Below are 26,558 nucleotides of genomic sequence, written 5' to 3' on the forward strand. Positions count from 1 at the left end.
CTCTCCAAATACAGGTCTGCCAAGCTTGTAGCGTCATACCCAAGAAGTCGACGCTGTAATCGCTGCCAAATGTGCTTCAAAGGGTCTGAATACTTATGTAAATGTGATTTCACCTTTTTTATTTTTAACTTTGCTAAAATCTCTAAAAACCTGTTTTTGCTTTGTCATGATGGGTTTTAAGGTTTAGATTGATAAGAAAAAATACATTTTAGAATAAGACTGACGTATCAAAATGTGGAAAGTCAAGGGGTCTGGATACTTTCCGAATGCTCTGTATACGCATGTTTACAGTGAGCAAAAATACTACGTCCAACGATCGACTTCAAACCAATACTGAGACCGTATAGAAGGAAGTGGAGATAGTAATATGGAACTCACAGTGACCAACCATATAACGATTAGGCTGTGATGATACCAGTATCGCAATGTGTTTTTCCATGGCAAAAATGATAACACGGAGCAGGTCCTTTAAAAACCTCCTGTAATATTGTGCGCTGTAGCTTGGAAAATAAATACATGTGAATCTGGATGAGAACAATGTTTGTTTCCAACATAAGGGCTGTTTTCCTAAGTTACATCCACTTCGTGTTTGTTTCCCTGCACTATGCCCGACTATCAATTAGAGATAACGGCCATGGGACACCGATTTATGCCACAAGTTACTGACCTGACCAACTGACCTGGTCTGCCAAGAACTGCCTTTTTTTTTTATATGACTTAATTTGTAAAACGCATCAAACATTCAGCTCCCGAAGGAGTGGTGTTTCTGTCTTCATGGAATGTACTACTCAAGTCTTTGGGATAATCTTTAGGAGAACGAGGAAGTAACGTAAAAAACATTGACAAAACTATAAAATCCCCAAGTAAAATCGATCCGCCTCCAACGGGTCATGGTCCCTGATGTCTCCGCCCATAACCTGAGAGTCAGCCCTGCCTCCACCACATAGGCTCTTTCCCAATTTGGCTTTCCAAGGATTCCTCGTGTCCTCTCTCCTCGCCTCAGACTCAAAATATATTGGAGAAGGTCCAAGAGGAAACAGCCTTGGATCTTCTCCAACGCATGAGAGAGGACGCCGAGAAGAATGGGAGAAACTCAGGAATCAGAGGAAAGACAAATTGAGAAAGAGCCGTAGTGTAGGGAGAGGGTTAGATTAGTAGGGAGGGGGTGGGCTTCTTGCCTGGCCATGCCTCTTTGGCATACTTTTTCTTGCGGGGCTCATTGAGGACCTCAGAGGGATAGGGGCCTGTGACGGGGACAGGGTTGAGGGTGACAGGTGGCTGGGGGGCATCCGGGGTCAGGTTCACCTCTGGAGCTGGGTTTGGGAAGGGCAGAGGGAGACCGCCCAGGATAGTGGCTCCGCTCGGGGCCCCGGTGGGGTGGCCCTCGTGGCTGGTGGGTGGCAGGTCCCCGTAAAGGCCGCCGCCGAAGGTGTAATTGTGGATGCGCCTCGTGACAACGTCGTCCATACTAAGTGAGCCGTGCCTCTCCATTTTCTGTTTCTAGAGTGGAAATTACAAAAGATTGAGTAGCAACTCATCTGCAGGCTATGAATAGTGTATGTTTCTGGAATATCATTGCAATTTTCTTAATCATAGGCTTCCTTAAATGGCAATGTGATTGTACAAAAGGATCTTGACACCTCAGGTAATAGATGCAATTTAGCAGCTTACTATGGATATAACCCAGGCTTACCTTTATAGGGACGACAGCAGTCTGCACCATGTTTCTGAAGCGCCCCACTGAGGGATCAATGTCCTCTGTAATGTTTCAAGAAGCACTGAGTTACCGCATGCATTACGAGTGAAGCAAAAGGTTTAGATTGGCACACACTTCATTATTTTCACCCAATCAAATCAAATTTTATTGGTCACATACACATGGTTAGTAGATGTTAATGCAAGTGTAGTGAAATGCTTGTGCTTCTAGTTCCGAAAGTGCAGTAAGTACTAACAAGTACAGAACGACTATCCTATACATACACACAATGTAAGGGGATGGAACAAGAATATATACAGTTGAAGTCGGAAGTTTACCTACACTTAGGTTGGAGTCATTAAAACTCGTTTTTCAACCACTCCACAAATTTCTTGTTAACAAACTATAGTCTTGGCAAGTCGGTTAGGACATCTATTTTGTGCATGACAAGTAATTTTTCCAACAATTGTTTACAGACAGATTATTTCACTTAATCACAATTCCAGTGGGTCAGAAGTTTACATACACTAAGTTGACTGTGCCTTTAAACAGCTTGGAAAATTCCAGAAAATGATGTCATGGCTTTAGAAGCTTCTGATAAGCTAATTGACATCATTTGAGTCAATTGGAGGTGGATGTATTTCAAGGCCTACCTTCAAACATGGGAAAATCAAAAGAAATCATCCAAGACCTCAGAAAAGAAATTGTAGACTTCCACAAGTCTGGTTCATCCTTGGGAGCAATTTCCAAATGCCTGAAGTATAAACAGCATGGGACCACGCAGCCGTCATACCGCTCAGGAAGGAGACGAGTTCTGTCTCCTAGAGATGAACGTACTTTGGTGCAAAAAGTGCCAATCAATCCCAGAACAACAGCAAAGGACGTTGTGAAGATGCTGGAGTAAACAGGTACAAAAGTATCGAAATCCACAGTAAAACGACTCCTATATCGACATAACCTGAAAGTCCGCTCAGCAAGGAAGAAGGCACTGCTCCAAAACCGCCATAAAAAAGCCCGACTACAGTTTGCAACTGCACATGGGGACAAAGATCGTACTTTTTGGAGAAATGTCCTCTGGTCTGATGAAACAAAAATAGAACTGTTTGGCCATAATGACCATCATTATGTCTGGAGGAAAAAGGGGGAGGCTTGCAAGCCAAAGAACAGCATCCCAACCGTGAAGCACGGGGGTGGCAGCATCATGTTGTGGGGGTGCTTTGCTGCAGGAGGGACTGGTGCACTTCACAAAATAGATGGCATCATGAGGGAGGAAAATTGTGGATATATTGAAGCAACATCTCAAGACATTAGTCAGGAAATGTAAGCTTGGTCGCAAATGGGTCTTCCAAATGGACAATGACCCCAAGCATACTTCCAAAGTTGTGGCAAAATGGCTTAAGGACAACAAAGTCAATGTATTGGAGTGGCCATCACAAAGCCCTGACCTCAATAAAATTTGTGGGCAGAACTGAAAAAGCGTGTGCGAGCAAGGAGGCCTACACACCTAACTCAGTTACACCAGCTCTGTCAGGAGGAATGGGCCAAAATTCCCCCAACTTATTGTGCAATGCTACCAAATACTAATTGAGTGTATGTAAACTTCTGACCCACTGGGAATGTGATGAAAGAAATAAAAGCTGAAATAAATCACTCTTTACTATTATTCTGACATTTCACATTCTTAAAATAAAGTGGTGATCCTAACTGACCTAAAACAGGGAATTTTTACTAAGATTAAATGTCAGCAATTGTGAAAAACGGAGTTTAAATGTATTTGGCTAAGGTGTATGTAAACTTCCGACTTCAACTGTACATATAAATACATGGATGCGCGATGGCCGTGCAGCATAGGCAAGATGCAATAGATGGTTTAAAATACAGTATATACATATGAGATGAGTAATGTAGGATATGTAAACGTTATTAAAGTGGCATTATTTAAAGTGACACCTTTATTAAATCCATTTAATAAAGTGGCCAGTGATTTGAGTCTGTATGTTGGCAGCAGCCTCTCTATGTTAGTGAGGGCTGTTTAACAGTCTGATGGCCTCCGTTTATGTAAACACTTACAGTACCAGTCAAAGGTTGACACACCTACTCATTCAAGGGTTTTTCTTAATTTTTTACTATATTGTAGAATAATAGTGAATAAATCAAAACTATGAAATAACAAATGGAATTATGTAGTTAAAAAAAAAAAAGTGTTAAATCAAAATACATTTTATATTTGATATTCTTCAAAGTAGCCAACCTTTGCCTTGATGACAGCTTTGCACACTCCTGGCATTCTCTCAACCAGCTTCATGAGGTAGTCACCTTGAATGCATTTCACTTAACAGGTGTGCCTTGTTAAAAGTTAATGTGGAATTTCTTTCATTCTTAATGCATTTGAGCCAATCAGTTGTGTTATGGCAAGGTAGGGGTGGTATACAGAAGATAGGGCTATTTGGTAAAAGACCAAGTCCATATTATGGCAAGAACAACTCAAATACGCAAAGTGAAACGACAGGCCATTACTAAGACATGAGGGTCAGTCAATTCAGAAAATGTCAAGAACTTTGAAAGTGTCTTCAGGTGCAGTCACAAAAACCATCAAGCGCTATGATGAAACTGGCTCTCATGAGGACCGCCACAGGAAAGGAAGACCCAGAGTTACCTCTTCTGCAGATGATACGTTCTTTAGAGTTACCAGCCTCAGAAATTGCAGCCCAAATAAATGCTTCACAGATTTCAAGTAACCGACACATTTCAACATCAACTGTTCAGAGGAGACTGCATGAATCAGGCCTTCATGGTCCAATTGCTGCTAAGAACGCACTACTAAAGGACACCAATAATAATAAGAGACTTGCTTGGGCCAAGAAACACGAGCAATGGACATTAGACCGGTGGAAATCTGTCCTTTTGTCTGTAGTCCAAATCGTAGATGTTTGGTTCCAACTGCTGTCTTTGTGAGATGCAGAGTAGGTGAACGGACGATCTTCACATATGTGGTTCCCACCGTGAAGCATGGAGGTGGTGGTGTGATGGCATTTGGGTGCTTCCTGGTGACACTGTCAGTGATTTATTTAGAATTCTGCAGCGATACGCCCTCTCATCTGGTTTGCGCTTAGTGGGACTATCATTTGTTATTCAACGGGACAATGACCCAATACACCTCCAGGCTGTGTAAGGGATATTTGACAAAGAAGGAGAGTGATAGAGTGCTGCATCAGATGACCTGGCCTCCACAATCACCCAACCTCAACCCAATTGAGATGGTTTGGGATGAGTTGAACCGCAGAGTGAAGGAAAAGCAGCCAACAAGTTTTCAGGGAACTACTTCAAGACTGTTGGAAAAGCATTCCAGGTGAAGCTGGTTGAGAGAATGCCCTTGAATGAGTAGGTGTCCAAACTTTTGACTGGTACTGTAAATCAGGGCCCATGTTCACAAAGACTCTCAGAGTAAGAGTGTTAATCTAGGATCAGTATTTTCTTTAAATCATAACATTTTAAAAAGTCTCTTAGACACTGTGAAATTTGAAGACAGGCACAGAAACACTTTTCCTCAACTACAGATAAAGAACCAATACTTCAACAGCACTGGGGTACTGATGTTAGGCCAATGGAGTTGAAGAGAGCTTACCCGGGTTGATGACCTCATCGTCCTCGTTGAAGGTGACTCTTGAGTTCCGCCTCTTCCTCTTGGGTCTCTGGATATCTAGGTTGCCCTCCTCGATGGTCAGGGTGGAAATGCGCTTGTTGTGGGCCGTGTTGAACTCCGTCAGGTTCTGTCACAGCCCAGACCAGGGGATGGATGAATGTTTGGGAAAGGAGAAGTGAAACAAAGTTGACACTAAACACACGGAATTGGAAACAGCGAGAGCTAAAAAAACACTAAAGACACTGACAGAACAAAAGATAACTCACTATGTCCTGCTTTACATAGTTTATCTATAGCTACTGTGGTAATAGTACACACCCTCCTTAACAGCATGTCCAGACAAATGCCCAAGTAGACAACTACAGAAGACACACAGACACACCTCTAGCTCGGTCTCCTCCTCTGGTAACCCTAAGAGACCCTTAGACCCCTCCTCGTCCTCTCCGGCCTTGCTGTCCCCCGTGGCGGCGTTGGTTCCTTGCTGGCTCTGAGGTTTCTCCCGGATGGTGTAGGCTCGCGTGGACGCCCCAAACGACATGGTGGAGTCTATGGGGACCTGCTGAGGCTTATTGGGCTCCAGGCGGATGTGTCCCAGGAAGGTACCATGCGCTGAGAACGTAATTTACAAACTTCAAGTCCACATATCGTGTACGGATGTAATTTAGAAAAAGTGAAGTAAAGAGTAATAGTTGCACAGCCTTTATTCTACAGTGCACTCCTCTAAGGCAATGCAACTGTTACATTTTGAGTACTTTTTACTAGCCGAGGTAAGATAAACTATTTTACAGACTGATGTACACGACAGTTCACTTACTGCTGTTGTTATCGATAAGGAACACCCTCTTCAGGTGCTTGTGGTAGACCAGGGCAGCATGCACGCGTGAACATGACTGGTGGTCGATGGTGAAATCACACATGTCCGGGTTCCTCCCGAATAAGTAGTACTTCTTCTCGTCAATGATCAGTTTCTTCAAGGATTCACCATCATAACAACAGATTGGGCAATACATGTATTTTCTTATGTCACATCATTGCCTGGTCCCAGATATAATTCTGCTTTCTTGCCAACTCCTCGTCCCTCATTCTCACGCCAAGCTGTTTTAGCATGACAATTCCATAAGGAGTTGGCAAAAGATCCTAAACAGACACCCAGGCTAACAACACTGATAACATTGAATGAAATCCTTGCCAGCTGTAAGAAACAGTTTAAAGCCCTGTGCCTCTGAGCCATAACTCAAGAGTGCACTCATGAGCTTAAATATCAGGGCTGATGTTTCTGTGGACCCTTTCTTATAACCCAACAGTCACAGAACTCAGGCACCAGGATGCACTGGGCTGAGGACAGTCGTGTCCGTATCTGGTGCATGCATGTATGATCAAATTTGTTTATTTAGTTAAGTACACCATGACACCTAGCTACTTATATTGAATTATACAGACTGAAGTAGACTATATTGAAGTAGACAGTCTATACTATAGACATTTATAGGTAAACTACATCATGTAGGACCATATTCTATGGTTCTCTAACACAGCTTTTAATAGAGCTGGTACAGCTGGTTAGTACAGAAAGTAAGTAAACCAATGACTGATGTATTATGCAAGATATTAGCCATTTTCTAAGGAACCATACAGAATATCTAGCCTTGTAAAGAGTGCAGATAATACAGATAGGCAGTTCAAATTTTCGCCACAGAAGCCCTAAGCTCTTACCTCGACCATTTTGTCACCTTTCATCACGTCCAAATGGAGTCCTGGAGGGGGCTTGCCTGCCCTGAAAACAACAAGGACCAAAAGCTACGCACACCATTCAGTGAAATGAATCAGCTAGCTAGCATATGTTTGCTAATAAGACGTGGCTGAAAGGAATACATACGTTTCTAGCTACAAAATAAAAAAGTAATGCTGTTTTGTGATTTCGCATGCACTTGATGTCTTTGTACAACGTAAATATACCGGTAAGTGCATTTTCTCACCATGTTGGACAATCAAAAGATGGTAAGTTTGTAGCAGTTGCATTAGTCGCCATCTTGCAGGACTCTCCATTCACAAACCCGCTGGGTAAAATGTTACCTTGCATTGGGAATTGTAGTTTTGTGGGGTTAAACCCTTGACAGCCAAATCTCTCTGTCTCTGCCCAAATGGATGAAAATAAATTAATACGTTCCATTATCTACAATGATTTGATTCGACTCTAGAAAAAAAGGTTGCATACTGAAATGTAATGGCAATGATTCAAAACTATGAACTGTGAACACACACACGCACACAGTTATTATGCTTAGCTTTCATTATCGCTCATTCACTTGAATCATATTGAATAGCTTCAAGAATAGTCAATAGCATAGACTGTTTTTTTATTGAAAAGCCACTGGGCAGAATAACATAGACTACTAGAGCAACATACTCCTTGTTTCATGTTACATTTATAGATTGCAACTTGTAGGAAGTTGCGGTGTCATTTCATGTTGGTAGACGATGTAGCTTCCCATTTGTCACAGACCATACACTTTTGCAGAATGTATTTTAATTATACCTTTGAACTGCTATGGAGTAAGGTATAGAATGTTTATTATTCCCGAGGGGCTGCTTTACAGGTGATAGTGAGACATCTATAAAAAAATATATATTCACATACAGCAAACATGAATAGAATAAAAAAAATCCACAATGGAATACTGTACTGCTAGGATCCATAATTTTTCAATAGGAACATGGTGAGTTGTAAGCTTCTTTTTTTGATTGTAGGCAAATAATAAAATGTTAATGGCTGCATAAAATAAGCAAACAATAAATAAGTAAAACCCAGTTCACATATCTTTATTGGCAACACAAGCTAGTGTAACAGGGTAGGGGTTAACTTTACTTGAAAATATCTGGTTGCCTACTTCCTCATACAATTGTTGCTTCTGACTGTTAAATCAGTGGCACCTCTCTTGGAACCACAGTTGAGCCTTGACAGCACAACATCGGGCAGCACTGCAGTGATGGCAGGCACTGAAACAGTTATGTCCCTGCAAGAATTCATTGCATCCTTGGATCAAACTTGTCTTCCACGGATTCTGCAGGTTTGCTCTGGGGTATACTTTCAAGGTAAGACTTTTTCATACTTTCTTTCATAAACTCCATGTGTGGGCAAACCAGTTTCTACATTGCCAGAAATGAGACAGACAAGCAGAGTAGACCTTACTGATTAACAGTCAGTGGCAGTTTTTTTATATAATCAATTCTGACATACACAAACAGAAGTAGAACAAAAGTCTCATAATTAGGCAACAGTACAGAATATCTTACTTACAACTGAGGGTACTTTCATATACATATCTGTTTTACTGTTTAGAAATGACAGTATCTAGTCCCCACATTTGAAGGTGTCATTTATTTGGACAAATGTAATTATATGTGTATTAAAGCAGTCAAAGTGTAGCGTTCGGTCACATAGTCCTAGCACGCCATGACTCTACGAACTTGTTGGATACATTTACAGTTTGCTTTGGTTGTGTTTCAGATTATGTTGCGCCCAATAGAAATGAATGGTAAATCATTTATTGTGTCATTTTGGAGTCACTTTTATTGTAAATGAGAGTACCATATGTTTCTGAACACTTCTATATTCATGTGGATGCTACCATGATTATGGATAATCGTGAATGAATCGTTAATAATGATGAGTGAGAAAGTTACATAGGCATAAATATCATAACCCCTCCACCCCCCAAAAAAATGCTAGACTCACTGGTTTCATTATTTTCATCATTTCTATACCATGTGCGATCAAAGGTTGATCATTTAAGACATATTTTACAGTAATAATCATTGATGCAAAAAGTAAATGTATTGTTCAGATATCATTACCACATAGGTGTACTGTAATAAAATGAAATCAGTTAAATGAATGAAAGAAAAATAACGTTTAGCAGGCACTAATTTGCATCAAGCCTGTCTTGAGCATTTGGCCATAGGTTCTCATCGACATTGCAGTAAATGCCCTCGTTGTTCATGTACATGTGGAAACACCTTTTGGTATTGCGAATCCAAGCCTGACATACGTCTAGAATGATGTGAAAAGAAGTGGAGAGCGCTTGTTGAGGTGCAACCAAAAAATGTGATCTTAGATAGGAAAAGCTCACCATTAAAAATGCTATGTTTATTTAAGTTAAAAGATAAATTTTGGCCTACAATGGTCTTCTTACAAACATTATCTTTCAACTTTGCTAAAATAAAACATTGAGTTATTACAGTTATTTTCAATCGCTTTGTTGCTATTTTCCTCTTGGGAAATGTGGTGAATTTTGTGGTGAATTTTGTGGTGAATTTTCAAAACTCTTAGTACAAAACTCCAAACTGTTAACACTTGTAACGCACCCAGTCTTACATTCAAAACCTTTCATTGTGTATTCATTTTGTTTGGAAACATCTTTCACCACATAACCATTCATCCAAAATATAAGTTGACTGTGAAATATCATGAAAACATTGGTTTAATCACCAAAATACAACATAATGATATATTCTCAATTTAGTTGTTTTAACAACCAGTTGATCCAATAGCAAAAAAATGCAAGATACACTATATATACAAAAGTATGTGGACACCCCTTCAAATTAGTGGATTCGGCTATTTCAGCTACACCCGTTGCTAACAGGTGTATAAAATTGAGCACACAGCCATGTAATCGCCATAGACAAACATTGGCAGTAGAATGGCTTTACTGAAGAGCTCCGTGACATTCAATGTGGCACCATCATAGAATGCCACCTTTTCAACAAGTCAGTTCCTCAAATTTCTGCCCTGCTAGAGCTACCCCGGTCAACTGTAAGTGCTGTCATTGTGAAGTGGAAACATGTAGGAGTAACTTTGCCTCAGCTGCGAAGTGGTAGGCCACACAAGCTCACAGAACGGGACCGCCCAGTGTTGAAGCGCGCAGCGTCTGTCCTCGGACCATTCTTGATACACATGGGAAACGGTTGAGCGTGAAAAACCCAGCAGCATTGCAGTTCTTGACACAAACCAGTGTGCCTGGCACACACTACCATACCCCGTTTAAAGGCATTTAAATATTGTCTTGCCCAATCACCCTCTGAATGGCACACATACACAATCCATGTCTCAATTGTCTCAAGGCTTAAAAATCCTTCTTTAACCTGTCTCATCCCCTACACCTACACTGATTGAAGTGGATTTAACAGGTGACATCAATAAGGCATCATAGCTTTCACTTGGATTCACCAGGTCAGTCTAGATCATGGAAAGAGTAGGTGTCCTTAATGTTTTGTACACTCAGTGTATATCATACTTTATATGTGTATACTTTACAAACATACATTGTAATTCTGTAGTTCTCCAAATCTGTATATAGTAGACAAACCAGTTTAAAATCTATAGGTTTACCAAAAGGTTAAGTGACTATCGAATAAAAGCAGTTAGATTAAGTAATAGTAAAAGGTATTTTAACAAATAAGACTATCATATTAAAAGTAATGTGAGCATTGTATTGTGAAAGGCAAGTACTTAATGTAAACATGTATTGCAATGTGGAACATGTATTTCTAGATGAAACACTGGTTTAATTTTTGTGAAAAGGTGACTATGATTTTGTGTGTTGTACTCAGTCATTTGGAAATGTGCTTTGAGTTCTGGAACAACTGCTTTTTGATAATCTGTTTTGAGTTTTGTACTAAGCGTTGGTAAAACGTACCACATAATTGTGAAAATTTCACCACAGCGATTGAAAAAAAACGAACAACCTGCTCACCCCATTGTGAATCCGTCTGTACCATTAACCCTAGAATCTTCACACTATTAGACACTTTGAGCTCTTACGCAGCCCTGCCCCTCGATCTGGAGAGGACATGGGTTTCTAGTGAGGGTCACTGATAGGACCTTGCACTTGGCAGGGTTCAGTGACATTTTGCTTGCCTGAACCCATGAGTCAAAGTTGTCCAGGGCCTGCTGTGGTGTGCAGATTTTTCCCATTGTGCTTGTGTGGGCCAGACTGAAATCATCAACGTACTTCCACCTACTGTCAACATCCCGGGCTGCACCGTCAATGACTGCAAGGAAGATGAGAGGACCCAGAGGAGTTCCTTGAGCCACACCTCCCTTCAGCTCCTGCCAGTCTGAGGGTTTACATCCGGTCACAAAACTGCAGAGCCATGCTGTGAGGGCAGGTCTGACATCCAGTTGGATCAGGCATTCAATGGCGATGGTGTGGCCGATTTTGTCAAAAGCCTTGGAGAAGTGGTGATGAGGGTGGTTATGGTGGATGGGATGTATGACTGTTTGTATAGTCCAAAAGGCTAACGAGAGCGTAAGTCGATGATCTTTCGGGTCTGCTTCCAAACTGTCTGGGAACTCGCAGGCAAATTCTCATAGGATCTGCTGTGGCACACCGTAGGGGCCAGGGGCTTTGTTGTTTTTGATCACATGCAGCTTGTCATACACCTCCCAGGGTTGGATTTCTGGGAGAGGCTGCAGGGAACGTAAGAAGGCTGGGATGGCTGTTGTGTCCAGGGAAGTTAGTGATTGGCTGACCTGAGAGAACCAGTTAATTTAATTTGTCATTCCTACTTTGTTGTTTTGATCATGGCCAGGAATATACATTTTCAGAGGGGCCTTGATTTCAGCCAGAGGAGGCTGGTGGGAGGAGCTATAGGAGGACAGGCTTATTGTAATGGTTTGGAATAAACGGAACAGAGTCAAACATGGTTTCCATATGTGTTTGACTATGGTTTCCATATATTCTGTTTCAGCCTTTACATTGAGCCTATCCTCCTATACCTGCTCCTACCAGTCTCCTCTGCTGTCATCCAGGGTCTGTCAGTAGGGTGCATTTTCACAGTTTGGACAGGGAAGTGGTCATTACATGCAGCAGTCCATGTTATAGAAGGCAACAGTCTTGGATGTAGCATCAGGGGCATTGTACTTCTTGGCAGGAGTGGGTTGGGATCCACTTTCCAAAACTGTCCAGGTTAGATTGTTGGATAGGGCGATGCTCTCACTTCTGGTTTGTTGGGCTTTTCGAGATAGGACTGCCTGATGATCACTGTGGCCAATGGCTGGTAGGATGGATGGTTTATGGTAAAGCTGGTTCATGTCTAATGCTTAGGTCCAGTATTGCATCACCTCTGGTACCTTCAATGCCTCTGGTCCCCAATACCTCAGTGAACTCCTCAGCCCCAAACAGTCTTCATGGTCATAACATTTTTGTATTATTTTAAATGTAACCTTTATTTAACTAGGCAAGTCAGTTGATCAAATGATCAAAGACTACTTGCAGTCCCAAAGACAGCTTAAAAACAATGGCTGACTAAGCATTCTGTTGTCCTCCGGCTCTGGAACAAGCCCCCCCCCCCCACATGCCCCAGACCACAACTGCCTTTAAGTCTGAGCTCAAGAATCACTTCTTCAAACTGTCTTTCGCTAAATATAATCTGTCTTGGTCATATACGTTAATTTGAGTTCTGTTGTTTTGTCCTTGTTGCCTGCTTTATTATTTTCTGTATCCTTTATAATACTTAACCACTTAATGTTTTTTTAGCCCCTTTTTATTCAAGCTTTTTTTTATTTTAATGGTTGTGCTCAATGTAATGAGCTTCGTGATTTACATCTGTAAATGAAAGTCACTACAAATCGAATCATATTATCCTGCACAACTTGGGTAAACCCATCTATTGAAGTCTCCCAGTATGGCAAGACCACAGTTAGAATACACGTCTTGAGCTATGATCTTTGTGCCGCTAACTTTCACACTCATCATTATTCACGATTCATTCATGATTATCCTTTATCATGTTGGCATCCACATGAATGTAGAAGTGTTCAGAAACATTCTTATTTACAAAAAAAGTGACTCCAAAATGACAGTACATTATTTACCATTCACACCTTTCCTATTCATATCCATACTGTCTATATCCCCCCATTCACATACATATATTCCGGACTCTGACGTCTTAATTCATTGTTTTAAAAAAATATATATATACACTTTTTGATTATGTGCATATTATTGTATTGCTAGATATTGCTGCACTGTTGGAGCTAGAAACATAATGTCACGTTGTATAATGATAGGAGACAGGCGCAGGAATCCGAAATAGTTTTTTACATTTCTCTACCCAAAAATGCGTACCTCATGAACATAACGGGGACGAAGCCCAAAACAAACACACACAACACAGGGCTGTAACACAAACAATGAGCGAGGTGTAAACCTCTAAGAAATACACGGGACGAGACCAGTAATAACAATACACCGGACGAGACCGGTAATAACAAATGCACACTAACACCGTAACGCGCAAGGCGATACAACGGAGCACATGTACTCACAAGACCAACGGACATGGAACAATAATCAACAAGGGCAATGAGGAACAGAGGGCACATATATACACATACTAATCAGGGGAAATGGGAACCAGGTGTGCATAATGAGACAACACAGTCCGGGGTTGGTGGTAATGATCCAGTTCAGTAAGCCGGAGCTGGTGAACTGAATGAGCAGCAGTACCGGGGGAATCCGTGACACATACATTTCACTGCACCTGCAATAACATCTGCAAAACTGTGTAGCCGACAAATAAACTTTGATTTGATTTCTATTGGTTTCTTTTGGGAACAACATAATCTGAAACACAACCAGAACAAACGTAAATGCATCCAACAAGTTTGTAGAGTCACAAGCTTGATGTAGTCATTGCATGCTAGGAATATGGGAGCAAAATACACATTTTTGACTACTTTAATAGTCACTTTAATACTCACATAAGTGAATTTGTCCAAATACTTATGACAACAAATGGGAGTAGATATATAAAGTACTTTAATTTCTAAACAGTAAACAGATATGTATATATACCCTCAAATAAAAGGTGACATTCTCTACTGCCGCCTCATGAAACATTTGATCTCAAATCCAAAATGCTTGAGTATAGAGCTAAATGAAATGTTTTTGCTTCACTTTCTAACTAAATACGTAGAGGACTATATGTAATATAACATGTTCAAAGGTTTATAGATAATAATATGCTTGGTTATATGGATGGGTGGTCAGTCAGTAGACTACCTTGAATTGTTGACGCTTACTGCTGACTACAACCAGGTTGATATTGAGACAATGTATCAAATAAATGACCTGCAACCCACAAGAAAAAGCAATTTAATTCCAAATAAGGAAATGGGGGGAAAATGAAAGTAGGAAGTCTCATGAGTGATGTTCCTGGAACAGATAAATTAGTACTGTGTACTGTGTATCTATTTCCATCAGTTCAGGCATGCTTTGTAACGGTACAGTACTTTTGAGTAAACACCTCCGATAAAAAAAATCAAATAAATCAACAAGTACAGTGGGTGCATGTTGCTGCAAATATTGCACTGTCATCAGAGCTGAAATTGTGGTGTGTTGATGCTTTATAGGCTCTGTTTATGAGCTGTCGGGAAGCGAGGTGTGCCTGTCCACTGGGGACCTGGTGAAGGTCATCGGCATCGAGCTCCTGTCTGTCAGCTGTGAGGACACCAGCAACAATGATAAGTTTGAGCTGCCCATCAACCATGCAGGTGAGGCTTACGGTTTTCAACAAATGCGCTTAGCCAGACCTAGAAATAGAAAAATAAATGCCTCCAGTCCACCTAGCACAGATGATTGACTTGACCAAGAATGGCAGTTCTAGTAATTCTATGTATGCGAGCCCCCCTTATTCTTTATTAACCATGGTAATATGTTTAATTCATTTGAATAAAATCACTTGATCAATGCTGTGTTATTCATGGCCTCATTGCGGACTCTCCCACTCAGATCTGTTCAAGCTGGTTCCAGAGGAGATGCCATACAGCACAGTGGAGGAGATGGTGAGTCTGAGACCTGTAGGCTTGGACACCTGCGTTCCCTTCACCTTCACCAGCCGATGTGAGCTGACCTTACAGAATTTCACCCTCGGCGCTGGGATGGCCGTGACCATGCTACACATCGAGCAGCAGGACGGGGGTGAGGAGCGCTGCGTCCGCTGTCAACTCAGAGGCCAGCAGGGGGCGTCGGTTGAAGTGCTAGTCCCCTTCTCCTGCTGTGGGGAGTTCTATGAGTGTGAGAGTGACCAGACCTACACCCTCCAGGAGATCATGTCCTCGCCCCACCTCTGCAGCCGGCACTTTTGTTTCAGCAAGAAGACCAAGCACAGGGCATCGCTAGTCTTCAGCCCCATATACCAGGTCCAGGCCATCATGCACTGTGAGTAGAACCTGGTTCTAAGTCAACCAACGGCATACTTCCTTAGCCAATGAAAAAACATTGAGATATCATGTTAGAATCTAGAATTGAGAGAAGTGTTGCCTGAGAAGCACGTCATCAAAGCTATTGTCAAACTGTAGCCTGCATTTATTTTTCACAAATCATTACACTACAGGATTGTGCAATTTGAACATACAGCTTAGCTTTTTTATTCTGCTCAGCATCAAGTTTAGTACTTTACTGTATGGGTCATCACCCTTTCAACATAATTTCTCAAATTTTCTCACAGTGAGGAAGAACATAGTCAAGTTCCCCTCCAGCTTGGAGGTGGATGTGGTCGACGTGACTACGCAATCCCAAGACTTGACGTTTGTTACCCCGCTCACTCTGCTCGAGGTCTTTGCACAGCCAGATGAGGCCTTCCCCACAATGGCTGAAATACTGGAGCACCATGAGGGCCAGCCTCTGTTCTGTTGTACCTGGCTGGCTGAACTACACAAGGGCCATCCTCTAGTCCTTCACAAGCGTGGTTCCTCAGCCATGGTTCTGGCTTCAGGTCTCAAGGGGCGCAAGGCCCGCCAGTACTTCCTAATGTCGCAGAGCTATGGGGGACGGCTGCGACGGAGGCCGCGGGAGTTCGAGTCGGTGTACGAGCTGTACGCCGCCTCGACCCGAGCGCCGTTTCTCACGGTCAGGGTGACGCAGCACAGTGAGGAGCTGGAGGAGGAGGGGCTTCTGGCACTCAGTGTGGGTGAGCAGCTGGAGGTGCTGCGCTGCGAGAAGGTGAAGCTTAATAAACAGACCGTAGAGGTCCTTGTATGTAGACGTCTCCAAGAAGTGGATGATGACGAGGAGGAGGATGAAGAGGAGAAGGAGGAGGAGAGCGAGGTGGTCCACTTGCCCCTGTACATGCAGAGCCACTTTGTGGAGAAGCTCACTGACAATAAGAAGTACAGCCTGAAGGACTTGTGCAAGGCCTTCGCTCTGCCATTGGACGTTAAGGTGGTGAGTGGTGACGCAGAGCTGGAGAAAGATCCTCTGGTGGGGTTCTCATCCCTGAGGCTGCAGGAGGCTACTATACAGCCCATGGTGCAGGCCAGCCTTCCAGGAAAGCCAGAGAGGTGTTTTGAGATACCCACCGACTGGCTTAACATGTCTTTGTCTTTTACTAACGACCCCTTGCCTTTGACCCAAGAATATCACCTGGAGACAGTTACAGAGGTGACGGACTCATTCTATTACGAATTTCGAAAGCTCACCGCATCAGATGAGCCCCCACCACCACGTCCACCAAAGCCGAAGCCATCATCAAGATCAAATCCGCCGTCAGGCTCAAAGCCATTGTCAGGCTCAAAGACTTCCAAGGCAACCCCTTCACCCTCACAACCAGACACCCCCTGTCTTCCACCCAAAAGCAGCACCCTTTCCCTGTTGAGTGGTCTAAGTCTTGATAGCAAAAAGACTCAAAGGCCCCCTGCTCCTCTGCCTCCGGTAAGCTTTTCCTTTCAAACCTTATGTACTTTCTAGGCAGGATATAGCACTGCTCATCTCCTGTTGTCCCTCCTGTCTTGCTGGACTTGTTTACTGTCTTACATGTCCTGCCTACTGTCTTGCATCCCATGTAATGCCCTTGTACTCTGCTTTGCAAAAAAAATTGTGTCACTGTACTGTCTCTATGTCTGATGTTTCTGTTTTAACTTAAAATGTTCTCTGTAAAGTATGTTGAGATATTGTGAAATACACTTTAAATAAGTTGAATAAGTTGTGACTTGATTTGACTAGGACTAAAATGCTGCCTCATATAATAGAGTCTTGGGATGCTCAATCAATGTCTTATATTACGGTAGACCATTCCATTCTTGTGGGCCGGCTAAGGAGTATTGGTGTCTCTGAGGGGTCTTTGGCCTGGTTTGCTAACTACCTCTCTCAAAGAGCGCAGTGTATAAAGTCAGAAAATCTGTTGTGTCAGTCACTGCCTGTCACCAAGGGAGTACCCCAAGGCTCAATCCTAGGCCCCACACTCTTCTCAATTTACATCAACAACAGCTCAGGCAGTAGGACGCTCTCTCATCCATTTATATGCAGATGATACAGTCTTATACTCAGCTGCCCCCCCCGCCCCCAAATGCTCTACAACAAAGCTTTCTTAGTGTCCAACAAGTTTCTCTACCCTTAACCTTGTTCTAAACACCTCCAAAACAAAGGTCATGTGGTTTGGTAAGAAGAATGCCCCTCTCCCCACGGGTGTGATTACTACCTCTGTAGGTTTAGAGCTTGAGGTAGTCACCTCATACAAGGATTTAGGAGTATGACTAGACGGTGCACTGTCCTTCTCCCAGCACATATCAAAGCTGCAGGCTAAAGTTCAATCTAGACTTGGTTTCCTCTATCGTAATCGCTCTTCTTTCACCCCAGCTGCCAAACTAACCCTGATTCAGATGACCATCCTACCCATGCTAGATTAGAGATAATTTACAGATCGGCAGGTAAGGGTGCACTCGAGCGGCTAGATGTTCTTTACCATTCGGCCATCAGATTTGCCACCAATGCTCCTTATAGGACACGTCACTGCACTATATACTCCTCTGTAAACTGGTCATCTCTGTATACCTGACACAAGACCCACTGGTTGATGCTTATTTATAAAACCCTCTTAGGCCTCACTCCCCCCTATCTGAGATATCTATTGCAGCCCTCATCCTCCACATACAACACCCGTTCTGCCAGTCACATTCTGTTAAAGGTCCCCAAAGCACACACATCCCTGGGTCGCTCCTCTTTTCAGTTCGCTGCAGCTAGCGACTGGAACGAGCTGCAACAAACACTTAAACTGGACAGTTTTATCTCAATCTCTTCATTCAAAGACTCAATCATGGACACTTTTACTGACAGTTATGGCTGCTTTGTGTGATGTATTGTTGTCTCTACCTTTTTCACCTTGTTGCTGTTGACTGGTCACAATAATGTTTGTACCATGTTGTTATGTTGCTACCATGCTGTGTTGTCATGTGTTGCTGCCTTGCTATGTTGTTGTCTTAGGTCTCTCTTTATGTAGTGTGGTCTCTCTTGTTGTGATGTGTGTTTTGTCCTATATTTATATTGTATTTATTTTAATCTCAGGCCCCCGTCCCCGCAAGAGGCCTTTTACCTTTTAGTAGGCCTTCATTGTAAATAAGAATTTGTTCTTAACTGACTTGCTTAGTTAAATAAAGGTTAAATAAAAAAAAATTATTAGAACATTCACACATAACACACATGTTACTGTCTCATCAGTTATGTGAAAATGTTGTTTGCTAACGCAGACTCCTCACCCCATGCAAATATGTGGTTTCTGTTTTTTCAACATAGCATGTACACTTCCTAGAATAACGGTAGTTTCATTTTCCTGTTGTCGTGAAGGCTTTCAAGGATGATGCCCCTCCGCTGAATCCAAGAAAGCCTATTACCGATGTCAAGTCAGGCAAGGCTCAGCCAAACACTTACATCACGTCTATAAGTCACAAGCCCAACAAAAAAGGTACAGTATGTCCTACATTGAAAATGACTTGTGAGCTATGACATCCGGGAAGTCAAAGTCAACGCCAAAAATTACCCCATTCATCATTTCTGAATTTGGTGCATCTTTTTATAAAACACTTTACTGTTATCTGTAGTTCTGTTTACGTAAATGTTTTTGCACTGGGTGATCACTTCACACAAAACCTCAATTGTAAGCCTCAAATTAACTTGTCTTTCAGCAGCGGCGAAATATGAAGTACAAGCAGATGTGGACAGTGACCATGATTATGAGCAATTGGACGACAAGTTAAGAACACAGGACAATTTTTTATTTTACTGAACCAGCCAGAGGAATAACTATTAAAAGGCTAACTAAAGTATCATTGCATAAAATAGACTAGACTATGGGGTGCAAGACAATGTCAGAACTATGCAGACTGATGGCAAGCCACTGTAACCGTGAATACTTTGAGATGGGACTGCAAAAACAGGATACATGTCTTATTGTACCTATATTTTGTTACTTGGTTTTAATTTTCTACATTGCTACAGTCACAAGCAACACTTGCCAACCGATTATCCAAAATGCTTATCATAATAAAAGGCTATTGGTGTTTATGGTTGTTACATTTCATAATTTAGCCGTGTATTTTGTAACTTAAAATGTCCCCTTATTTTAAAACTCAATGATGCTAGTCTGACAGCGTCAGTGACCTTACTGTTAAGAGTGGAGGTCAATATAAGAAAGCCGGAGTGATAACAGTGGGGATCTTCATGCGCAACACAAAGCTTTACTTGTGCATATGTATCATTGCTTTGGGTATCGATACTGTATGATATTATACTTCTGCATTCTAAGGTTACACACATTGTAAGAGATACTTCCCAATTGACTATTTAAAATAGTAACATCTTGAGAACAAATTACAAATTTTTCTGAAAATATACGTTTACTAGAGACAAAAACAAAACATAGAGACATAAGACAATCTGAATAGGAATGGCAAAGTTTTACATTCTGTTCACCATTTTTAAATGACAACTACAAAGACCAATGAATCAGGAACTGGTAGTCACACAGATTGCATTCACTGTGAGAAAAACCATTGGCCTGTGATGCACCCACTCTTACTGTAATATCATTAACGGAAGTTGAAACAGGATATGTGAACACTGGCCACCACGTCAGTCAAACCAAGGCCTAATTTCACAGAAACCCTCAGGATTATAGACATATTCCATGATGTTCCTCAGTATGAATCATGCTTCCATGAATGACTACAGGTTCTATTTTCAGAGTGTTGAGATCTTAAAATTCTAAGAGGGGTGTTTGGGTGTTATTCTTAAATACAATCGTCCGCTCATAGCGGCACAGTGTGTTGAGAATGGACCCAAGACTATGATCATGTTATTAATGCTAACAGGGAATGGAGAGATGCTTTAGTCGTCATTGTCCGTAGACTTGAAGTGATCCTCGTCAATGGTGGAGAAGATGTGTCCTTCGTTGCTGAGGAACTCCACTGCATGCCTATGATTAGACAAAGGACAGTAAGACTGGTGCCAATGCAGCATGCTTAATTATGCAGTCTACTCTTATGCCTTGCACATGAGAGTGCACTGGGCCACGTTCAGTAGGCAAATGTTGAACGTTGCAGATAGAAATGCAATGAATAGAGACAATATTACTTATTCTACATCCCAGAAATACATGTTTGTTCTATAAAATATTTTTATCTGAACGCCGGCCAACGCTGTGCCCTGCAGAACATGACCATTATTGTGGTCCAACAGAACACATTCAAGCATATCAAGAACTTCAGAAACTGAATTGAGGACGGAGGGAAGGGAACGTCTTACTTGATGACAGCCAAGCTCATGCCGCTGAGTCTCTGCTTCAAGTCCTGTGTGCTGATACCCTGTGCGTCTGGACAGCTCCTTATCAAGCTCAGCACCTTATGAGAGGACAAGAGCATAACATAAAAACCATTCATATAGAATATTGTGCCAATCACATGTAGAACTCTTGAAGACTTCCCAATTGTTATGCCAGTCCTACAGATGGCAGTATGGTAAGTTGGGTAAGGCATTTTTAATAAATGATGAGGCCCAATTAATTTTGTAATCATTAGACCACCAATGTGCTGGATATTTTAAATAAAGAACACTTTTTTTCTCCATTCACCTGGTAACAGGTAAGGTGTGCGGGTTTACTTTCCAATTGGTATGGTCGGTGCGTTTAGGCTACCTATTGTTTATTCTACCAACTATTTAATGTTCCCAGCGCTTTTCTTTAGTCCATTGCGGACTCACCTGGTTCTGGCTTGGGATCAGGCCGTTAGCGGACATGTCGTTGGCACCCGAATATCCACCTCCCATGTTGCCACCCATTCCCGGCCGCGACATGGGCACCATGCTAGTGTTCATTCCCCCTCCTCCGCCCATCTAAAAGGGAACCAGAACTGTGTGTGAGTGGTGCCAAGCAAGAAGACATTCAAAACAAAACTTTATTCATAAAAAGCACAAGCAGCTGATTGTGGCATTACTGAGGTCGAACAGCCTTATTCAAAGCTAAGTTTAATGATTCATGCATCTCCATTTAAATACGTGGCAGATGGGCCAAGGCCAACTCGTCAGCTCTACTGTTATACAGGTGGGAAAGAGTAAAAAAAAAAATTCAGGCATAGTGGTGCTCTTCAGGGCCTAAAAGTTACTTTTTGGTCCACCAGCCACTGGGTCACCACATTTTTTATTTCTTCACCCCTAAAATTACATCAACAAAACAAAAAAACAGATGAGCATGCTTTGTAATGTTTCTAAAACAATACATTTATTACTAGTAAGAAGTAATGTGGTATATTGTTTAATTTCGTATACATTTTTGTGACCAGTGTTAACCAAAATAATCACAGATGTTCACATGCCCAGTTAAAGGCAGGAGGTTACCATGATAACATGACCCAAGAGTCACGCATGAGATTCAGAGTCTGACTAATAGCTGCATTGTCTTCTCTTCCCTAGCAGTTGAAACTCAAATTTTGAAAAAGAAACCTAGCTTGCGAACAAAACAATGTAAATTGCCAAGAAACAAGGACAAAGTATCAGTAGACTTCCGATTCAAGGAAATTAGACCAACTTTATGCCTGTGCACAGCGCTCCTAAAAAACAATCTTTCACTCAGCTCTTCATGGACGCACAGCCCCTAGACAGGCAGTGTGGCAGCTCGAGGTGGGATAGGCTATAGGATACGTAGTTTTGACTTTGTGCGATTAATTTACCAAGTATAAAACAAAATGGCAGAAATACTATGAAAACAGCTACTGCAGCATTTATTTTTCTATAAATGTGATCATACTTGACTTCTTATTAACAAATGCCAGTGAAACGCTTAAAGTGTAAAGCCCTGACCACCTGCCAACATGGCTGGTGAAAAAGGCATCTTACCCACCAATGCCAAAATCTACCCGCATGAGGCGGGTGTTAATTTTAGGCCCTGGTGCTCTTTGTCATGTGTGAAGGAAGTTCTCACCATAATATTCTGTGGTTTGCTGAGCAGCACGTGTGCCTGCACCACCTCCAGCATGTGGGAGGTGATCTCGTTCATGTCCTCTAGGGGCCGGACGCTGAACGCTACCACGGACCTGTGGTTCTATCGAAGACAGGAAGTTACACAAACACCCACAGTCAGTGCATCAGACACAGAGAGACACACAGGACTGAATGTGCAACACATACTTTCAGTTAACATGAATGCATTTGCACAGGTCGGTGGAGGCTCCTCAGAGAAGGGAGGACCATCCCACTAAGTGAATTGCATTAAAAAAATAAAGTGAAACATTTTAGATAAAACTATACCAAATACATTCACGTCAACAAATAACTGATTAAAAAAAACCACACTGTTTTGCAATGAAGGGCTATTGTAGACTCAACAGCACCCTCTAGGGTAGCAACATGGTGTAGCCAGAGGAAAGCTATTTTCCATCCTCCTCTGGGTACATTGACTTCAATACAAAACCTAGGAGGGTCATGGTTCTCACACCCTTCCATAGACTTACAAAGTAATTATGAAGACTTCCGGAGGACATCCTGCAACCTATCAACATAAACTGACATGCTGTCCATCCAATCAAAGGAGCAGAGAATGAATCTAGAGGTCGACCGATTATAATTTTTCAACGCCGATACCGATTATTGGAGGAACAAAGAAGCCGATGCATCGGCCGATTTTTTTGTTTATTTATTTATAATAATGATAATTACAACAATACTGAATGAACACTTATTTTAACTTAATATAATACATCAATAAAATCAATTTAGCCTAAAAAAAATTATGGAACCTGTTCAATTTGGTTTAAATAATGCAAAAACAAAGTGTTGGAGCAGAAAGTAAAAGTGCAATATGTGCCATGTAAAAAAGCTAACGTTTAAGTTCCTTGCTCAGAACATGAGAACATATGAAAGCTGGTGGTTCCTTTTAACATGAGTCTTCAATATTCCCAGGTAAGATGTTTTAAGTTGGTTATTATAGGACCATTTCTCTCTATACGATTTGTATTTCATATAGCTTTGACTATTGGATGTTCTTATAGGCACTTTGGCATTGCCAGTGTAACAGTATAGCTTCCGTCCCTCTCCTCGCTCCTACCTGGGCTTGAACCAGGAACACATCAACAACAGCCACCCTCGAAGCAGCGTTACCCATGCAGAGGAAGGGAAACAACTACTCCAAGTCTCAGAGTGAGTGACGTTTGAAACGCTATTAGCGCGCACCCCGCTAACTAGCTAGCCATTTCACATCGGTTACACCAGCCTAATCTTGGGAGTTGACAGGCTTAAAGGGGTGGGTATAATTTGTGGAAGGTTCCAACAGGAATCTGTTCCAAAAAACGTAAAGTAAAAGGTTGCCAACCAACAACGCATACAAAGTAGCAATGCATACAAACCTAGCTAACTAGCTGCCGAATAGGCATCAACTCACCACGTAGCTTATTCTTAATGTTTGTCTATAGGCAACCAGAGTGACGACAGACATTTTTCGGAATAAACGTGATGAGTGAAAAACGCAATGAAATAGACCACTCACTACCCGGTATCTTATTCTGCCGCTATACAACTTTGTATGCATTGTTTTTTTGGCAACCTTGTTATTTACGAAGTTTTTGGAATAGATTCCTGTTGGAACGTTCCACAAATTATACCCACTCGGTTTGAAGTCATAAACAGCTTGAAACACAGCGAAGAGCTGCTGGCAAAACGCACAAAAGTGCTGTCTGAATGAATGCTTACGAGTTATGTTATGTCAATGTTATGTCATAATTACGTAAAATTCTGGCAAATTAGTTCGCAACGAGCCAGGCAGCCCAAACTGTTGCATATACCCTGACTCTGCGTGCAATGAACACTAGAGATGTGACACAATTTCATGTTAGCAGGCAATATTAACTAAATATGCAGGTTTAAAAATATATACTTGTTTATTGATTTTAAAGAAAGGCATTGATGTTTATGGTTAGGTACATTGGTGCAACGACAGTGCTTTTTTCACAAATGCGGTTGTTAAATCAACACCCGTTTGGCGAAATAGGCTATGATTCAATGATAAATTAACAGGCACCGCATCGATTATATGCAACGCAGGACACGTTAGATAAACTAGTAATATCATCAACCATGTGTAGTTAACTAGTGATTATGTTAAGATTGATTGTTTTTTATAAGATAAGTTTAATGCTAGCTAGCAACTTACCTTGGCTTCTTGCTGCCCTCGCGTAACAGGTAGTCAGCCTGCCATGCAGGCTCCTCGTGCGTTGGATTGGATTAGTAACCGGAAGGTTGCAAAAACGAATCCCCCCTGAACAAGGCAATTAACCCCCGTTCCTAGGCCGTCATTGAAAATAAGAATGTGTTCTTAATCTGACTTGCCTAGTTAAATAAAGGTGAAAAAAAAAAAAAAATTGTAATAATAATAATAAAAAATATAAAAAAATTCAAATTTAAAATAAAAAAATACAAATTGCCAAATCGGTGGCCAAAAATATCGTTTACCGAATCGTCCATTCCGATTAATCGGTCGACCTCTAGAATCTAGTACCGAAACCATATGCTACAGCTAGCTAGCACAGCAGTGCATAAAGTGTGGTGAATAGTTGACTCAAAGATTGAGAAAGAAAATAGTTGATCAGTTTGAACAAATTAAATTCTTAAATTAAGCAGCAGCAGAGAGAGAGAGCTAGCTATACAATCAGTGTACAAAACATTAAGAACACTTTCCTGATATTGAGTTGATCCACCACTTTTGCTTTCAGAACAGCCTCAATTCCGTTCTTGACACAAACCGGTGCATCTGGCACCTACTACCATACCCCGTTCAAAGGTACTTAAATATTTTGTCTTGCACATTCACCCTTTGAATGGCACACATACACAATCCATATCTCAACTGTCTCAAAAAAGCCTACCCTTCATTTACTCTGATCAAAGTGGATTTAACAAGTGACATCAATATGGGATCATAGCTTGCCAGTCTGTCGTGGAAAGAGCAGGTGTTCATAATGTTTTGTACACTCAGTGTATTTTTTTAATTATTGGTTTAGCTTTCACATACTTAGCTAATGCAGCCGATTTAGCCTACACAAGAACCTGACAGAGAGGAATGCAATTTATGTTTGCTAAGGCTATTCAACACGGCAACTCTTCCAAGTCAAGGGGAGCTTTCTGTTTATTAATTTATTGCCACAGGGGCCCGCTGGTGTAACTGCTAAACTGACTGCTGTACACTGTACTGCGTGATTGTACACAGGGATTGATTGTGGGTTTACTAGTTCTACTTTGTTGACTACGACGTTAGCTAATATGGTGACAACGATGTAGGCTGTGTAGCAGTTTTGGTTTGGCTTGGGGAGATTTTTTGCACATGGTCATCAAAGTGATGATGCTGTATGAGGCTGCTATGAAAGTGAACCGTGTGTGCTAGTGATCAACGGTGTATTCACTTTGCCAATTCTGTTGCAAAACGTTTATTAAACGGAAGCAAATGGAACTAAACGGGAATGGACCTTCCCAAATTTGTCCAATAGAAACTCTTGTTTTAGTTGCAAAACGGAACGTTTTGTAACTGTTTGGACAAATGATTGCACACCAAATCAGCTAGATGCAGGCAAGAGTGTGCACGGCAGTATTTAAAGTGTCACGGTCTCACCTCGATTACTCCAATTTGTCTCTCGACCTGTCTCTCGACCTAGGCTATAAACATTCAATTGTAGGCTAGGTTGTAGCAATCTCATGATAGGTATATGGCAAATTTGCGTATCATGTAATAGCCTAAACCTATCAATGATACATTGAGCTGGATGAATAGAATACAAATGACAGTCATAAAATATTCTGTAATAGCAATAAGGCCATGCGCATAAAAAAATGAATCGTCCTCCCTAATCTTAAACAGCACTGACCGCCACCGGCATGGTGTAGTTTACATTTGTGAATCAAA

At 41.6% G+C, this 26,558-nt stretch overlaps 3 protein-coding genes and 1 non-coding gene across 6 annotated transcripts in view; 1 reads left to right on the forward strand and 3 right to left on the reverse strand.

Moving 5' to 3' along the window:
• On the reverse strand, nt 1-7,451 carry LOC106605108 (nuclear inhibitor of protein phosphatase 1). The gene is made up of 7 exons (XM_014200426.2): nt 7,316-7,451; nt 7,053-7,113; nt 6,154-6,307; nt 5,722-5,948; nt 5,322-5,466; nt 1,694-1,758; nt 1-1,500 (listed from the first exon to the last, which is right to left on the reverse strand). Exons 1-7 carry the CDS (start codon nt 7,417-7,419, stop codon nt 1,147-1,149), a joined length of 1,110 nt encoding a protein of 369 aa, XP_014055901.1. The 5' UTR covers nt 7,420-7,451; the 3' UTR covers nt 1-1,146.
• LOC123743266 (small Cajal body-specific RNA 1) lies at nt 6,552-6,705 on the reverse strand. The gene has a single exon (XR_006770074.1).
• LOC106605107 (protein THEMIS2) lies at nt 7,128-19,682 on the forward strand. 3 transcript variants are annotated; one of them, XM_014200424.2, is made up of 7 exons: nt 7,128-7,297; nt 8,265-8,432; nt 14,761-14,901; nt 15,140-15,568; nt 15,858-17,059; nt 18,968-19,085; nt 19,306-19,682. In XM_014200424.2, exons 2-7 carry the CDS (start codon nt 8,327-8,329, stop codon nt 19,404-19,406), a joined length of 2,097 nt encoding a protein of 698 aa, XP_014055899.1. In that variant the 5' UTR covers nt 7,128-7,297; nt 8,265-8,326; the 3' UTR covers nt 19,407-19,682. The 3 variants fall into 3 exon arrangements, with proteins under 3 accessions (XP_014055899.1, XP_045574319.1, XP_045574320.1); XM_045718363.1 differs by lacking the exon at nt 7,128-7,297 and adding an exon at nt 7,821-8,056; XM_045718364.1 differs by lacking the exon at nt 7,128-7,297 and adding an exon at nt 7,823-8,056 and having other exon boundaries at nt 19,309-19,682.
• Nucleotides 19,374-26,558, reverse strand: part of LOC106605109 (replication protein A 32 kDa subunit) — an 11,727-nt gene continuing 4,542 nt past the window's right edge. Inside the window, exons 6-9 of the mRNA XM_014200427.2 lie at nt 22,593-22,712; nt 21,377-21,508; nt 20,924-21,018; nt 19,374-20,594 (exon numbers count right to left, since the gene is read on the reverse strand). Coding sequence (XP_014055902.1) covers nt 20,507-20,594; nt 20,924-21,018; nt 21,377-21,508; nt 22,593-22,712 — 435 coding nt within the window. The 3' untranslated portion in view covers nt 19,374-20,506. The remainder of the gene's footprint in view (nt 20,595-20,923; nt 21,019-21,376; nt 21,509-22,592; nt 22,713-26,558) is intronic.

This window comes from Salmo salar, chromosome ssa05 (assembly GCF_905237065.1).
Source record: "Salmo salar chromosome ssa05, Ssal_v3.1, whole genome shotgun sequence".
Taxonomy (NCBI): domain Eukaryota; kingdom Metazoa; phylum Chordata; class Actinopteri; order Salmoniformes; family Salmonidae; genus Salmo; species Salmo salar.